The sequence below is a fragment of the Xiphophorus couchianus genome, chromosome 20 (assembly GCF_001444195.1).
Source record: "Xiphophorus couchianus chromosome 20, X_couchianus-1.0, whole genome shotgun sequence".
Lineage (NCBI taxonomy): Eukaryota > Metazoa > Chordata > Actinopteri > Cyprinodontiformes > Poeciliidae > Xiphophorus > Xiphophorus couchianus.
In genome coordinates, this window is record NC_040247.1 from 17,907,609 (window position 1) to 17,924,718 (window position 17,110).

General features: G+C 38.9%; 1 protein-coding gene and 1 long non-coding RNA gene across 4 annotated transcripts; one reads left to right on the top strand and one right to left on the bottom strand.

The window, feature by feature from the left end:
• Nucleotides 1-4,807: 4,807 nt before the first annotated feature.
• LOC114135953 (uncharacterized) lies at nucleotides 4,808-6,897 on the top strand. Its single transcript, XR_003593704.1, has 2 exons — nucleotides 4,808-5,514; nucleotides 5,906-6,897. It is a non-coding gene; the product is annotated as an uncharacterized LOC114135953 (long non-coding RNA).
• Nucleotides 6,537-16,919, bottom strand: LOC114135952 (beta-1,4 N-acetylgalactosaminyltransferase 1-like). Of its 3 annotated transcripts, XM_028003679.1 has the most exons (12): nucleotides 16,746-16,919; nucleotides 16,555-16,646; nucleotides 14,840-15,062; nucleotides 14,574-14,750; nucleotides 12,496-12,602; nucleotides 11,250-11,287; nucleotides 10,984-11,164; nucleotides 8,876-8,968; nucleotides 8,597-8,784; nucleotides 8,379-8,519; nucleotides 8,067-8,289; nucleotides 7,263-7,762 (listed from the first exon to the last, which is right to left on the bottom strand). In XM_028003679.1, exons 3-12 carry the CDS (start codon nucleotides 15,052-15,054, stop codon nucleotides 7,545-7,547), a joined length of 1,581 nt encoding a protein of 526 aa, XP_027859480.1. In that variant the 5' UTR covers nucleotides 15,055-15,062; nucleotides 16,555-16,646; nucleotides 16,746-16,919; the 3' UTR covers nucleotides 7,263-7,544. The 3 variants fall into 3 exon arrangements, 2 of the variants coding, with proteins under 2 accessions (XP_027859479.1, XP_027859480.1); XR_003593703.1 differs by lacking the exons at nucleotides 16,555-16,646; nucleotides 16,746-16,919 and adding an exon at nucleotides 6,537-7,179 and having other exon boundaries at nucleotides 7,273-7,762; nucleotides 14,840-15,080; XM_028003678.1 differs by lacking the exons at nucleotides 16,555-16,646; nucleotides 16,746-16,919 and having other exon boundaries at nucleotides 7,221-7,762; nucleotides 14,840-15,080.
• Between the last annotated feature and the right edge of the window lie 191 nt (nucleotides 16,920-17,110).

A 17,110-nucleotide genomic window follows, 5' to 3' on the forward strand; every position in this document is an offset into this window, starting at 1 on the left:
TGGTGTTAATGTGTGGGCGGGTGGGCAGAAAGGATTTAAATGGATATTGACGCCCCAGGGGTAACCTGGCAACAGGCTGGAGCTGCTGTCAGATTAAGATCTGAAAGAGAGAGATAACCACTTTACTGCCCCCTGGACTGAGCAGAGCTGGAGGGCTGCAGGGTGTGTGTGTGCGTGTGTGGGGGTGTGTGTGTGTGGGCGCGCAGGCGTGTGTGTGTGTGTTTAACCTGCAGAGTTAAACACACAGACAGGAGGCAGCTGCAGAGCTGCTTCTAAAGATGTGCTTAAAATGCCACAAAGCAAAGAAAATCCATCCATAATTGACTGCAACGCTTCAATCTTGCGCGACGTAATGCAGGAAGGCAATGCATGTACACAACATGAACACATAGAAATATTTAATACATAACAAGCGACAAAAGATAAATGGTGTTTTTATTTTTCCCAACATGCCTGATTTAATGACAACAATTACGCGCCTAAACAAACTCGCTGTAGAAATTTGCAGCAGTGAAAACAGTGTGATTTCTTGACGACATCAAAAGCAAGCAGTAGCGTCTTTATGTAGTGTGACAGTAGAAGTCACACATGAAAAAACTCTAAAAGATATTTTTGAATTTTATTAGACACCTCTTTATCTGATACTTTTAAGCCTAGTTCATATTTCAGTATGATTTTAGGTTAACTTGAACCCCCAAAATATGCTTGATAAGAGCTAATTTAGGACATGTGAAGGGAGAGGTGTATGTCCAAAATCAAAATATTGATTTTGGACATATTCAGATTATCTTTGATATTAAATCTAGTTTGGTGATCTAAATCATTCAAGTGTGGCAATAATGGCAAGACAGAAGAAATATGTAAAGAAGCAAATAATTTTACAGTGATGTAAACTCAATCTTTGTGTTTTTCTGTTTTTAGCTGTAATGTTTTGTTTATTAATTTATTTTAATATACTTTACGTAAAACTTGTGTGAAGGGGTTTTCTGTCCAATTCTTTTACATTAAGAGTCTAGAGGTGCAGTTTACATGTGGCAATTTACTTTGGAAGGAGGCACTTGTTCTTTAGGGAAACCTTTTAAGTGAAAATAAGCAAAATACAGATTAGTAGGATCTAATACCGATAGAGGAGAGTTAAAACCAAAATTGAAGGTGACAAAGTAATCAGACAGAAGATTGATGAATGCAAAACCTTGTTGAAAACAAATTTGTATGGATGTTCTCTCCACTGATAAGCATCCAAAGTCAATCATTCTTTTCAAAAACAGTAATCAATAAATTATCTTTCTGATCTATAGCACAAATGCCATTCAATTATTGAAAGTCCCACACTATGAAAAGTGTAAGCTAACACAAATCCACACTAATACAGAGCTGAACACACTCCAAGAGCTGAAGATGGGCTGAAAGGGACACGCAAGCCCATTCAGGGCCTCCAGGACTCCGGATTGAGAGGGATTTGTGGGACGGCACGCGACTGCGTCATGGCAGCGCCTGTGTCTCCCGTCAGCTGTGTTTGTGCAGGGCCATGATGGAGGGAGGGAAGGCCGGGGAGGAGCCGGGTCTTTACACAAGGACAGTTTCTACATAAAAGAGTTCAGGAAAAAAGAAGGGGCATGTAAATCCACTTGACAGGGAAGAGGGATGGGCTGAGGGGAAAGGAGGAGGCCTGGATGAAAGTTGAAACAATGACTTTTTCTTTTGTGCAGGTGTTTTTGTGTGTGCACGTGCGCAAAGAAGAAAGACGGGCGCCGAGACAGCATAAATAACATGGAATGACTTAATGACATTAACCAAATATGATGTATAAAGATCTGCTTTCTCCTTTTGTTTAACTTCTGCACAATTTGCATTTGCCATTTAGTGACTACAAGGAGTGTGACAGTGGATCTGATTAAATTCATAAGTTTGACTTTAGTTTACCAAGACTGCATGACGTGTGTTCATGCTTGCTTTTCATTTGGTTAACAATAAATCTGAAAAATAAACGAGACCACAAATGGAAATAAAAAACTTTTATTGCAACCACAAATCCAAAGTCCAGGAATCTTCAAAGCATATTTAACAGCACTGGCAGTTTTATTTTGATGTCTTCTTTGTGCTATCAGGGAATTGATACAAGGTTTTAACTGATGTGAAATTAAAGTGATGTTTGTTGCTTGTTTTATAATTGGTCACTGTATGAGATTTTTATAATGTAAATCAATTTGAACTGCCTCATTGCTGTTTTGGGAAGGAACTGATGATTCTTTGAGACATTTTAGAGACACCAAGTGTTGATGTAGGGACTGTTGACTCTACAAATACAAAGAAATAAACGTGAGAACCAATAATCAAACCTGTTCATTTTACTGCAAATATCAAAGAAAAATAATTTTAAAAAATAAATAGGAGCTAAAATAGATGTAGAGTGCGTTACTGACCCCTAAACTTCAATTCTCTGTCTGCGATACCCAGATCTCATTTCATTTTCAAGACTTTAGGCCCTAACTCTGCACTCTCATATCTCCCTCTGGCCGATTTAGGGAATTATTCAAATGAAGGAGAAACTTTGCTCGATAAAGACCCTCAGATGTTCTTTTGAGGGCCTTTGAAGGTTGCAGATGGAGGAGGGATTCCTCTAGAGTGGCTCTCTCATTAACAATGATAATTAAGATCTGCGTGTGTTTGATATACTGTACAGCATTAAAGGTTTGTTACTGCGGGAGAGAGTTAGGGGCAGTAAAAAAATTTCCACTGTGGAAAACCCCAGGAGCGTTTTAGATGATTTGCCATTCAGTTCCTTTCAGCCTGGCCCGACACTCGCTCCTCTGTTCTCCACAAAGACAACGAGGGATTGTAATATTAAAAACTGCTGCCTCGAAAAAAAAACAAACAAAAACAAGTTCAGCAGGAACAGAAACTTCATCGAATGTAAATACTTAATATCCCTTGTGGGGTTTAGCAGAACAATACTTTATTTTTTAAATAGTTTGAGAACACTTGAAAAATTATTATATAAATCTCATTAGCTTAAAATTGCCTCAAATAAATCATGACTTCACTTTGGATCCCAATGAGTCAAAACTTCAAGCCTGGATGTGCAACAGGATGTAATGTTGAGTATTACTGGTGAGCTGGTCCTGAACTCTGCTGTCAGCTTCTTATCAGGTCTCTTATGCTCCATTGCTGTAAAGTATTATGACCTTGCAATCACAGTCAGGGCTCGGAGATAAAAAGCAATCAGAGAGCTGATTAAGGCCAATCAGAGACATAAAAAGTGATAAGAAAGCAGAGCTTCTGGTGCAGATGATGAATCCGGGAGTCAGAGTCATGCAAATCATGGAAACGCATAAATACAGAGATGTAGGCACATTATTAAAGCAGAGCAAAACAAGAAACTCTTATATTCAATACGTCAAAGATCTTGAATGTTACCTGAAGTTCCTCATGAACTCCAACTAAAATATTTTACACATCTTTGCCTATAAATGTGGCATTGCAAAGTTGGAGTATAAAGGCACACTGGTGCTTTGTTGAGAGACAAGGATCATTTCATTATTAAGATACTTTAACTAGACCTTTAATTTCTGCCACCTGTCTGCACATAAAAACATTCAGCAGAAAAAGAAATCCCTGTTCGACCAAAGAGAAAGAAGCAGATGAAATATTCCACAAGAAAATTAGCTAAGTCATTTTTGTGTTACTATTTTCTCCAGGTGAAGGAGGGTGTGAGGGGACAGGTAAGTGGAGAAGGGAGAGCAGGAATCAACATCCAACATCCACCAGCTGAGTTAACAAGTTACGATTTAGACAACTATTGTTGTCAAATGTAGTATGTAATGTAATGTAGTGTTTAATCTATTTATTTATTAATAAACTTCTTAAGCCATAAGCCAGAGTATCTGGTTGGAAATAATTTTTAAATGCTCATTAAGTGAAAAGATACATTCATATGCCTAAAACTAGACATTAAATGATGCATTCTGAATAACAGGCGGTATGAACTTCTGCCAAACAAATATTTGATCAGAATAATTTTGTTCAGCTCTAGTCATTGTGCTACTTGTAGTAAGAAATAATTGTATTGCACTTTATAACAACCATTCAAGTTAACGAGACATTTGTCTGCCAGTCTACCATTCTGACAGTGTGCAATGTCAGAATGGTAGACTGTCCCAAGGGACAAGGGACAGTTTTGGAATGGTATTTAAATAAATGCTGAATTAAGATCACGTTGTTTTTTGATTATTTGTGTTTTTGCTCCTTTTTTTAAGTGCCCACAGTGGATTGAGTCATCACCCACTACGAGAATGTCCAGAAGACATTCACCAAGTTTGAATTCATGGTAGTTAGAAATAGTTCCGTTTTCCACTTTATTTGAGGTAAGACTTAACATTAAAAAACTATATTAATATTGAGGTAAGACTTACCTCAATATTAACATAGTCGTTAATGTTAAGAGTTAATATTAATGACACTGTAATGATACTTAATAACATCTTCAAAGCTTGTTCCACTTGATGTTAATAAATCATTTGACAGTGTAATAAAGCTTAATGAAATCTTTAGTGCTGGTACTTTTTGTGCCGCTTTATTTCAGGAAGGGGGAAATATTAATTACTGTTTTGTTAAAGCTTTCGACTGTAATAACACTTGACATTATAATGACTACTATTATGACATATTTATGACATAAGATTCTTGGTTAATGTCAAGTTGTCATAACAAAGACATTAAACAGAATTAATATTTTTGCAAAGCAGTTTGGTTTGAAATTGTTTAAAACATATAGTTTAGTCTTTGGGCCCTTGTATTATTTTCAATTGTCTCTGAAACAAAAGAAACTCTGTTAGTTTCTGAGGTAACATCCAAGGAGGATTACATGGCCATTTCTTCATGAACAGTAAGAGGTTTTGTTTTTGTTTTTCTGGTGCCTTCAGGAACCAGATATTCTACCCTAACTTTTCTGGATGTTTGTATGTTTGCACCACGCTCTACTGGAGAAAAACCGATTGTGTTTAATTCAAGTCTAAGCACTGACTGCCACATTTTCCAGTGCCAAAAACTTTATATCATGAACAAATTGAAAATCAGTTTATTGAGATGATTAAAGAGGTAAATAATTCATACTTTACTGTGAATTTACGAACCAGTTCTACTGCATCTGCTTAGATGTTTTTATACTTCACATTAATTTTCACACTTGGCTGTTTTTATCTACAGCTATTAGGAACAACCAGTGGCTCTTACCTCAGAAATGACTTCCTTTCTGCTCAGAGAGCCTGTTTGTCGTCTGCAATGTTTGTAGCATCCAGTCCCCGAACTCTTTGCTCATTTACACTGTTTTAGTGCAAAACATGTCAGACCAACACTCGTTAACTCACACTGCAAGGCTGTAAACCCAAAATGCTTTTTTAAAAATGACTATTTTACCAACATAAAAGAACATCGCAGTGACACATTAATTGAATGTCCACTAATTAATTTTGCAAGATTCTTTATTTAGCAACGCTTTGCAGAGGCCAGTAACAGGTTAAGCCATCCATCCATCCATCCATCCATTTTCTGTTCACCCTTGTCCCTAATGGGGTCGGGAGGGTTGCTGGTGCCCATCTCCAGCTACGTTCCGGGCGAGAGGCGGGGTACACCCTGGACAGGTCGCCAGTCTGTCGCAGGGCAACACAGAGACATACAGGACAAACAACCATTCACACACACACTCACACCTAGGGAGAATTTAGAGAAACCAATTGACCTGACAGTCATGTTTTTGGACTATGGGAGGAAGCCGGAGTACCCGGAGAGAACCCACGCATGCACAGGGAGAACATGCAAACTCCATGCAGAAAGACCCCGGCCGGGAATCGAACCCAGGACCTTCTTGCTGCAAGGCAACAGTGCTACCAACTGCGCCACTGTGCAGGTTAAGCCAGCAGCAGCAAACAGGTGCCAACAGTAAGTCAACGGAATATATGGTAAAATCAACTGTAACACACCTTTTCCTACTTCTGAAACTGAGAGCACTAAAAGGAGACCTTGAGAGATGGAGGATGGAATTGGAACCACAGTACCGGCCTGATGATGGAGGAAGAGTCGCAGCAGGATGTGGCTCACAGAACTGACTGATGAAGGCAGGCGTCCCTGCAGGTCTGATGAGCCTTTACCTCTGTGCGAATACTGGGGTTTCCCGGGCCCTGGATGATGGAAGAGGTCCAATTTAGAACTGCAGATTTTGGGGGTTCTTAAGGTAATTTTCTCGTACGCAGCTTTTTTCTGCAGCTCTTGGATCCTCTTCATCTTGTTTTAAGGCCTTTTTAGTCTGTTCAGCTGTAAGACAGTTGACTGGTTGGAAGGAAAGCCAGAGTCCCTCTTCTCTGCAGTGGACTTTAAGGGTTCTTGAACTGGGAACAATTAAAGATCACAGTCTGCTCCTACCATCATCATCAGTGGTTTCAGTTTCTCCTTTGGTCAGACCATTTGTTTGTTGATCAGCACACTCCTTTCCTTGGTTTCTCTTTTGCCTGGGTTCATGCCTCTCGTGCTCTGGTTGATCATTCTTGCTCTCCTTTCAGTTTCTCTTTTTCCATAACCTTTCCCCTAAACTCTGACACTTCACACCATTAAGAGACAACATCCTTCATTAAACTCTGATCATCTTTAACTGAGTTTAGATGCTCAGTTAAAGCATGTAAACTCTTTGGGTTTACATGCTTTTTCTGATTACAAACACATTAAACATGATTATTGCTGATAATTGTTAACAATAAATCTCCCCTAGATCTGTATGTGAAGGATTAAGCCAGTGCAAAAAGAATTATATATATTAAATAGAATACAAAGGTATATCTTTCGGATCACACTTCTCAGAACATCCGACAGTAAAACACCTGAAATGATCAGCGATTTTACCCCCAACAACAGTAACAACAATCAAGAGAATCCTTCCATCCATTTTCTGTACACCCCTAAGGGACCACCTTAGAGGGGTCGAGCAGGGTGCTGAATCCTATCTGAGTTTTTGAGTATATTAAGGCCTTCAAAAAGCCACGTAAAGTGGCAGAAAAAATAAAAAGAAGAAATCCTTCCGTCGCAGCTGATTGGGCCTAAAAAGAAGACTGTCTAGGTCAGGGGTGTCAAACTCCAGTCCTCAAGGGCCGGTATCCTGCAACTTTTAGATGTGCCTCTGCTGCACCACACCTGAATAGAATAATTAGGTCATTAGCAAGGCTCTGGAGAACTGATCTACACAAGGAGGAGGTAATTAAGCCATTTCATTCCAGTGTTTTGTACCTGTGGCACATCTAAAAACTCCAGAACACCGGCCCTTAAGGACTGGAGTTTGACACCTGTGGTTTAGGTGAAACCAGATTTCTGTCGTCATTCCAGAATAAATCCCATCAACCCTCTCTTGAGGTTTTTACAGAACTGCCTCAAAGGCAGATAACAGCAGAACAAACCAAGCTGCCACAAGTTTTATCTGTCAGTGCAGGGTGGAGAAAAATGCCTTTGGAGATTCAGGAAGAACAGACAAACCTTCAGAGAGACCAGGGCAGATGTGAATGCTAATTACGAGTCTGGCACTGCAAACGGTTTTTGAAGTACATCAGGCCGTATTTTATATTTTGGGAGTCAGAGAAGGTACTGGGGTTTCGAAACATGTTGTACATGTTCTCGTTGTAGGTCTGACTGCCCGGTGGTTGATTGACTTTGGGTTGGTGATCGATGGTGATGTCATCGCAGGAGCCAATATAGAGAGATCCAAGGCCGTCGATGAAAAACTCTAAAATATATATATATATATATATATATATATATATATATATATAAGAAAAGAGAACTCAGAATATCAAAAAATTCATCATTTTGACTTGCCTTTTCAAGCCAAAATGATGTGAAATCAAGTCAAATATATGTGGTATTATTGAAAAATAAAGTAGTGCACATTAATTTCTACAAATTAAAGTGAACCCTACTTTTAGTCAGCATATCTTCGGATGTCATTTAAATTATTCAGAAATGCATAAAAGCCACATGCTTTGCTTTTTCAATAAGAAATCTGATCTCAGTGTTTTTACTGTACTCACCAATGTGAGCTACCCTGTTGAGGCGGGGGTCAAAGCCGACCTGTCGGACTTTATCCGTGTGAGCCAAGAAGAAATTAGTGACCCCATCCGTCACAACACAGTGAGGAAATCCCTCAATTACATGATGAAATCCTCTTCTGATGTGTAAGCAGTCTCCGTCTTCCTCTCCTGGCTCGATGGACATGGTTTGTCTGAAGGTACCACCATCTACTGCACCCCCAACCTACAAAAATGGAAAACATGGAGTCAAATCTCTGCAATAAAACTTTATAGACCCATTTTGAGCAACAATTTATCTTCCAGACCACCAACCAGATCCAGAGTGGTCCTCTCTAAAACGTCTACAAGCTTCTCCAGCTTGGTATTGGCCGTGAAGAGAAAGTCATCGTCCACCCAAAGCACATATTTGGTTGTGACCTGGGAAACAGCCAGGTTTCGTCCAGCAAACCAACCCTACGACACAAGAGGTTTGAGCTCTACAGACTCAGAGAGAATTAGCTGCGACAGCAGAGAAAGACCAGCTTGCTTACCTTCCCAAAAGGCATGATGTACTGCTCGATGTAAGGCCCAGAAATGGTTTTTGGGTTCTCACTGTCATCAGCAATTATTATCGTGACTGCAGGATAGTATTTTCTGATACTGTCAATAAGCTTTTGAAGCTTTTCATAACGCAGGAAGGTCTTTGTTGCTATGGTAACAAACTTGCTGACGTTGTACTCTGCAGAGGTTAGACAGACTTTATGTTAAGCACTCTTTCTGCAGAAATCACTGGTTTGGCTGTGACAAATACAAAGATCATGCTACTGTACCTTCCTGAGGTCCAGTGTCGTAAAGTTCTGGAGTTACTCCATGACGGATCTTGATGCTGAAGGCAGCTTGATGACCTTCTGTCTCAAGCTCCACTAAGGGACACAAAAAAAAAAAAAAAAAGTGATTCGTTTCCTCTCTATTTTGGAAAATAATGACCCCTCTAAATGCAGTGCTAGTTAAAAACTTCACATCCACTCACTATGTACAGGTACATATTATTTTGTGCTTTTAGAGATGCATTTGAACAGTATGAAATATTTAAAAACAAGTGTTTGAATTTTGTTTAACTCTCTTACCGATGTTGATCTTTATGAGGATTTTTGACCAAATCAAAAAAAAAAAAATCAATAATTTGCCAATGCAGGAGAATCAGCTGACTCACATTTTCATTAATTAATGAAACACAAAGTATTTATAACATGACACCCAACACAGTTAAAATATGTAAAACATGTTTAGCAATATTTGGTTAAATGTTCCTTTGCAAGTTGCAAAGACACAAGATAAGGTAGGAAAGGTCATTTTGTTTATATTGCACATTTTCAGCAACAAGGCAGTTCAAAGTGCTTTACATGAATTAGAAGGAAATACAAACAAAACATTGGTAAGTATACAGCTAAATGTTGGTTCTCCAAGTTTGATTAATGTTCTGGGTTGCTAACAGATGGTACTTTCTAAGTTTGTTCTAGATTTACCCTTCAACTTTGTCTGACTTCCAAAATATACAATAGCAGTTTTGCTAGGTCTTGTTAGGATATTAAAAGTATACAGCTAAATGTTGATGTAAAGTAATGAGTACTCCGCACTTTCTAAAAGTAATCATCTAAAAGTATTGTAATAATACTTTTAGATTACTCAAAAGTAGTGAGTACTCTACCATTTCAAAAAGTAATAAACTAAACAGACAGGGCAAAGAAAAGACACATCAGGAAAAATAGGCACATGTAGCAACAATAAGATAGCAGAGCCAGCGAAGGCAGTGACGTTGGGGAGTGTGTATCTGTGGCCATGAAATGTTTGCAGTAGGTCCGTGATCAGTTTTTGTATTAGGTGGTATTATCTAAGAGCAAGTGCTTGGAGTGATTACACAGATGTCTTTAGATGGGGAAAGGAGATGGGAAGGAGCATCTATGTTTACATATCTTCCAGGATATTTGAGATAGCCAACCAGCTAAGGTTGACACAGGGGAGCCAGTTCAAATACAAACACTATCCTTTCGGTCAGGTAGATTTTACATCTCTATTGATTCCAATCATCCAAATTATTGTGGCAGTTCTGCTGGACTGAAACCAGCAACTTCTCCAAGCTCAAGTCCATCTGAGTTCTGGGGTCCACGGCTGGCCTACGAATTTCAGTAAGAATCTCGTCCAACTTGCACCTCTGTCCCAAAGCGAATACTCAGACTGGCATGCCCAACCCAACACAAATTTGTCGATAAGCCAGATATTCGCCAACTCCAAACAGCAGAAATCCTGTTATCATGAATCCAAATAAATCCAGGTTGCATCCCGCCAGGTATGTGCCCACATGACAAGTGGGCTCTCCTGTGCCCAGTCTTCTCCTTGAGAAAATTTGATCAACTGCATTGAGAGACCGGTTGACCAGATCCATAATTTGTAGATTCGGAGGATGTGCAAAGAGAGGCTCCAATAGGGCAGCACAAAAACAGAGCAAGCAGAGCAACATAATTTTTGTAGCCATAAAATTGCATCTGGAATATTTCTGTCTGAATATTCAACCACTTTTGATGTCAGAATGAGTACAGCAGTCGTCAGTTGTCTGGAAAGCATAATCCATAATTTGAATTTGATTTGATTAGAATAAAACTTGGCTATTCTAGAAGCCTAGTGTTAGTTTGATTTTCATGTTAAAACTAGTTCTGATATGTTCTGATTGAAACATCACAATCAGGAAAAAAGAAAACATGGTGATGGTTATTTATAAACCAGCAAATATCAAGGTACAAACCATCATAAATCATCTTAGAATAGTTTCATTGTGCGCAAACTGAAGGAAGATTTTATACAATTATAAAAATGGGGAAAACTGTAATTAATTTGCTAATATTTTTAGCAATAACCACTTCTAAATCTGAAGACATCTTACCTGTGTCTGCAGTGTTGGGATGATATTTTGTGTTTGTGTAGGTGACAAACTGCAGCTGTCGGTTCAAGTTCAGCAGCAAACTGCTGGACAGACTCATATGCATCCCTCCATCACCTTTTATTTTCACTCCCTCCACTTCTGCTGCTACGTTTAGTGTTCCTAGTGTGGCAGTAATGTTTATCTGCAGCAGGACGGAAGATGAAATGGAAAAAGTTACAGAAATCCACAAATCTGGACAGCAGAAAATAAAACAGGAGGATACTCACTGTGTAATGGTCTCTGGGTAGGTCGTGTAAGGCCAAGCCTGGAACGATAAGTTAGTTTTAATTTGACTTGCAGGAATTTTCAGTTTTTCAGAACGGCGACAGATGCTGCTTTGGGATATTTCTCAGTCAGTTGTAAAAATTACTTCACTCACAAATGATGCAAAAAAATAGTAATGCAAACATGCTGTTTGTGGCAGAACAAATGAGTCAGAAAAAAATCTGTTCTGCTGATTTTTACTATTTGAGAAAAATGAAGTGTCATAATCCCTTCAGTTTTTTCCTGTAATTGTTTTTGTTCTTCTTTAATGAACAAACATACCGACCATACCCAGTTTGTGTCTGTGATTTGGTTTAAGCTCTACCTCGTCAAATGTGACAAAGGGGAGACAGGATGGAGTCCTGACTTTACCTAACACATATAGTTAGGCAGTCCTGATTGAAGCTTCATGCAGCATCGTTGTTATCAACTGAGACAGTACAGACATGATGGCATCTGGTTTTAAACTTTTCTGTCAACTTAGTTTTCTCACAAAACATACCAGGAAACACAACATAATAGCATGTGACAATATTTTAAAGGGCACATGAAATGTATGCTTTTTTAATGTGGCACTAATAATAATGTTGTAGCAAATGAGTGAAAAGTAGTGATGGGCCAGACAACACAGAAACCTTGGCACATGCAGCAAGCAAACAAGACGAGACCCCGTGTCGGTGCGCATGTCACTTTAAGGAAAACCATGTGACCGATATAGTTCCTGTGTCTTTTGGATGCTATCACACCAAATTGTATTTATTTATTTATTTTAAGGTTTTATTGCCTCTAGTGGCCTTTATTTGATAGTGAATTGACAGGAAAGTAGGTAATGAGAGAAGACATGCGGCAAAGGTCGCCAGGCCGGGAATCGAACTTGTGACGGCCGCGTCGACGACTAAGACCTCCATAGATGGGTTGTGCTTAACCGTCTCTATACACTGAGACCACAGAGATCATTCGCCTCTTTCTCTGCATAATGCATGATTTGCGATATTGGCTCTAATGTGTTGAGAAGCTTCTCTTGTTGCAGATTACCAGCCGCACTGGTTTAGAGTTTTGGAGCTCCCTTCTGAAATCTTTGGAAACTGGATTGATAATATTTTAAAAGACTAAATAAAAGTCAGACTTCTTGAATCCAAATATATGAAACATGACAAATGACTCAAGACTTGTACACAACATGAGTAAAGATGTCAGGTAAAGTAATACCTGGGATGATGATTGTTTTCAGGGGCCGTACTTCCACCCCCTGTGTTGGATACTGCAGGGGATTATTGGCCTTGGTGATTATGAGCGTGTCTGCAGCAGTGTTGGATCTGATGAGGAAGGTTTTTGGATCAGAACAATATAAAATCCAATCAGATAATCTTGAAAATGGATTTCAAGCAGATTATGCTTTAAATGTGGACATGGACACAAACATGGATGTCTGTTACTCACTGATGTTCTGCCTTGGATTTTGAATATATTGATGCAAATAAAGCAATCTTAACTGTAGCTTGAATAGCTGGTACCTCAACAATAATTCTCCTATTCAGCTCCTCAGTGACTTTGTTTGGTAGTCGCCAATAGCACCTATAAGCAATGATCAGCTAAAGACACCTATCAATTTAGGATTTAATCTGAAAAACTATAAACCTCGACAATAAATACACTTTTATAAATGGAGACATGCAGTACCATTATCACTTTGATGGAACTGCTATTCTCACCTGTGTTTTTATTCCAGGTGAGAAAACAGTTCATGTCAGCAACTCTTTTTGTCTGATTTGAATTCGGGGTGTCTGCATCTACCTGCAGAGTTTGAATGCTGCCCATCATTATGCTTTGTGTTTAATCACAGGCTGTGTTAATTATGCAACTAATTTTTGTCTAGATGCTGCTGGTAGACAGGCAGTATTTTATGTCTACAGAGTTTTCTATCAGATACATTCCACATATTTAATTATTTACCAAAGTACTCAAGCTGCAACCACAAGCTGCAATGTAATTAACTCTATTTAGTTACATTAAACAGACAAACACAAAGTAAAGCATAGTGGTGACATGGAGGGAAAAGTCCATCCATCCCCCCAGAGACAATACTTTGCATGCTCTTTCGTTCTTGTGTTTTATTTATTTGCTAATTAAATAAATATCAATGTATATAATTCAATAAAATAATGATAGCTACTGCAGAGCATTACAAGAACTGGCTACAGTCCCATCTTCTTAATAAAGAGAAGTTCAGAAGACTCGGATTGTTTTTGAATGTCACATCACTACGTTGCAGACTTTTGGACACAGTGTTGTCCCATATACGCGACACGTTAGTCAACAACACATCCGCAAAATAATTCAGCGCAGTGAGTGACTTTTTTTCCCCCCATCACAAATGCTTATGCGTCTCTGTACAGCTAGCTTTGCTAACATCACGTCAACGTCTTTGAGCGTCATTTCTAAGTGACGAAAAAAGTTAGACGTAGTCCCCACCGTCTGTGAAAGCGAAGCGCTGCTGAATTAGCTGTCGCCATCGGATTACTTATGATTTACGCAGCGCAATTCATGACGATTAGACAGACATCTTCTGCCATCTTCAGCCGCTCAAAGGAAACCACTGCGCATGTCTGGAGCGTCGCGTGCGAATGGAAGGTGGGAAGGGAGGGGTCAGTAACGGAAACACGAAACTGTTAAGTCACGTTATTGCTTGGACTTTAATCGGTGCGTTTTGCGTCCATTGAAAAACAAACATGTTAACAAATAAACTGGACAGTATGCTGTAAGTTTAGTGATATTTCCACAGCATTTGTGAATTATGAGACAGTTTTAGCTCCATAGACCTCTGTGTCCATGAGAGCCGCTAATTGAAACACATGGTCTGTCTGAGCGTCCACACGAAAAATAATAAAGTCAGGAGTAATAGTATTATTTTCTAATAACGTTGCCAAGCTCCAACTCACTGATAAACTGAATATTTGTTGACGCAAAGTAAAGTGTGATGCTAACCAACCAATAGGCAGAAGCGACAGCCTGAAGACACCGTGCAATCGTTTGCACCTAAGCAAATAAGGCCACTGACTCGTCAACACATGTTGTCGGATATGTAAAAAGGAGACGAGGAAATGACAAAAGAATAAACGCTTGTATAAGGAAATGTAAAAACACAAATACATTTCTTGATGAAAACATGTTTCTGCTTTTAATTTTAATTATGTCAGTTTTGGTCCTCCATATGTGGATAGACAAACAAAACAGGAAGGGCCCTAATGAGTTTTGTTTCCAGAATTGATTACAACTTTCTGATTTACCTCTGTTGGAAAGCTTTGTACTCCTTAGCTCGTCTCATCTTCATTTTCCCCAGCTCAGAGGTGTTGGAGGCAGTGTGCAGAGACTGAGCTGGCAACTTCGGGAACAGCAGCTGGTCAAAGTGCAGGTTTTCTACTGGTGTCTCAGCCTCACAAACGCACCCATTACGTTCCAGCAAGCTGAGTGGACAACCAAAGACACAAGCAATTAGATTATAATTCACAGATGAGCTAAAATGAATTCATAATCTGAGGAATACAAGCCTTACTCTGATACACTTTTCCTGATTTGAAAGGGAACGCTGCTCAGCCGCGTGTCCGGTTCTGGGAGCCTCTCCTCCAGGTGCCTTTCCTTTGTCGCCCCGAGCCGTTGCCACAGGTCCGCCGTGTTGTAGGCACAAGTGGGCCATGAGTAAAGCAGAACCAGTACCAGCACCACAGATACCAGGATAGCGAGCAGCACCGTCTTTCTCAGGTACCACATACTGAAACCTGTCATGCAAGGTGTAGACAGGTGACCCTTTAGTTGTTTAACTTCCGCAAGGGTGTCAAGTACCAATTCTATGAGGCATTCAATAGAATTGAAATCATCAAGGAAGTGCAGTCAGACATTCTGCCACGTTTGTTTACAGCAGATGAGGCGTGGCTTCAAAAAGAACAATCAAGTTTTTAAATACTTCCTCGTCCATCTAGTTATCTACCTGTGTTGGGAAACACAACTGTACCGTCAAAACAATAAATAATATATAATAAATATCAGCTTTTCTTTTGAAATATATTCAAAAGATTAAAAATGATTCACATGTGTAAAGATCATATTAAAATTGAGAGTTCAAGTTTAAGCTTACACACTTTGAGGTAAAACATTAACAGTATTACATCACAAAAAAGATAACAGACAACTTAAACTGCTGCTCAAGTCAACAGGACAGCAAAAATATTAGAGCATTCTGAATAACCAGAAGGCCACAGCACTGTAATGGTACTGTGCATCTTTACAGCAAATTGTTATCGAGTACCTGGATTTTGTTTGACAGTCTTTGTGTATGAAGTGGTTGCATTATGTGCAAACTCTCCCACTTGCACATGTGCAAGTTTCACGCAATTCACATGAAATTTGCACCATTTTTATATTCTTCATGATCAGGCTCCACTGTAAATTAAGTTGAAATAAACTTAAATAAAAAAAGCTTATTAAAACTGCAATATATAACTTTTATAAAAAATATGTTTAACATATTTATTGGAACTGCCACCATATCAGAGACAGATAACTTGTGACAAAAAAAAATCCAAGTCCTCTGCCTTCTCACAATGCTGACTAGAAACAACCAATAAGAGCCAGGAGAAGACTCTTAGCGCTGCCAATCATGTAAGTGGTTGCGCCACTCACCCATGACCCTCTCTGCAACGATACAGCTTCTCACCGTCAGTAGAGGATGTCATGAAAGCTAAGGCTAGTTAGTATGGTCACCGATTACAGCGTTTTTCGGTCATTGCAAGTTATTTCTGCGAAGCCAATTGCTGCTCAATGGAGTTGAGGTTGATTGACAGCACTAAGATATTCCTTCTGATTCTGGTTGTTTTTGAACAGGGAAGGTGTATTTATTCAGACGGCAGTAGTAGCACAGGGAGGTGATAGGAGAGCTCCATCTTTTCACAAATTATCAGTTTCATGCTATACTGTCACAACATGGTGATAGTTCTAACAAACATAGAAAAACATTTTTTTTTATTACAGTTACATACTTCATCTTTAAGGAGAAAAGTCTCTAACAAATGAATGGTAGTGTATAAGTCCATTAAAGTTTGCAAATCTTATATCCTGTGATTTGCAGGCACAATGGAAATGAATGTGGTTGTAAAACTCAACTCTCCCTCACAAAGGCATTGAATCTTGGAAAGAGAAATACAAAAATGTACACCACAGCTCATTTAGCACAATTGTGAATGAAAATATATTTTTAAAACAACTGACACTTACACTGTACCCCTTCAATAGCTTTTCAGGATCTTGATTGAGATACAAAGCCAGTCCATGGCGGCTGCAAGATATTCAGTTGTGATGGAATCGTTCTGCAAAACAAAGTAAAAAAAAAAAAAAAATGCTACATAAACAATTCATGGAAAAGTTACATGGAAAAATTCCAGTAACTTTGGTATGCCGGTACAAACCTGGTCAATGACACCCATAATGTTTTAGATTTTGTGCCCTTCATTTCCTCTTTTATGAAGCATTCTGGCCAACTTGTCAGGTTAATCATCCAGCTATACCATAGACTTTGAGATAAGCAGGACTGTGGTAATGCATGTGAGCTCAGCACTTATCCTTGGTACGTGTTTCAACAAGACAAAGAAAAAGTACAAAATGAAGTTAACACAGCTTAAAAGTGGCATAACTTTAACAGCATTAAGTGTAGCACAAATGTTCAGTGATTTAAATTCAGAATACCTGGTAATACTATGAGTAAACTCAAACTTATTTTAGAATAGAAAATTATATCTGCCCTCTGCAATTTTTAAAAATAATTTACACTTGA

Excerpts from the sequence above, each read along its gene's own strand:
- LOC114135952 (XM_028003678.1), bottom strand. The coding sequence starts at position 15,069 with ATGACAGGTTTCAGTATGTGGTACCTGAGAAAGACGGTGCTGCTCGCT. Across the intron at positions 12,603-14,573 it reads TACAAAGCTTTCCAACAGAG|ATCCAACACTGCTGCAGACA; the intron begins GTAAATCAGAAA and ends CTTCCTCATCAG. Across the intron at positions 11,165-11,249 it reads TACCCAGAGACCATTACACA|ATAAACATTACTGCCACACT; the intron begins GTGAGTATCCTC and ends GTCCTGCTGCAG.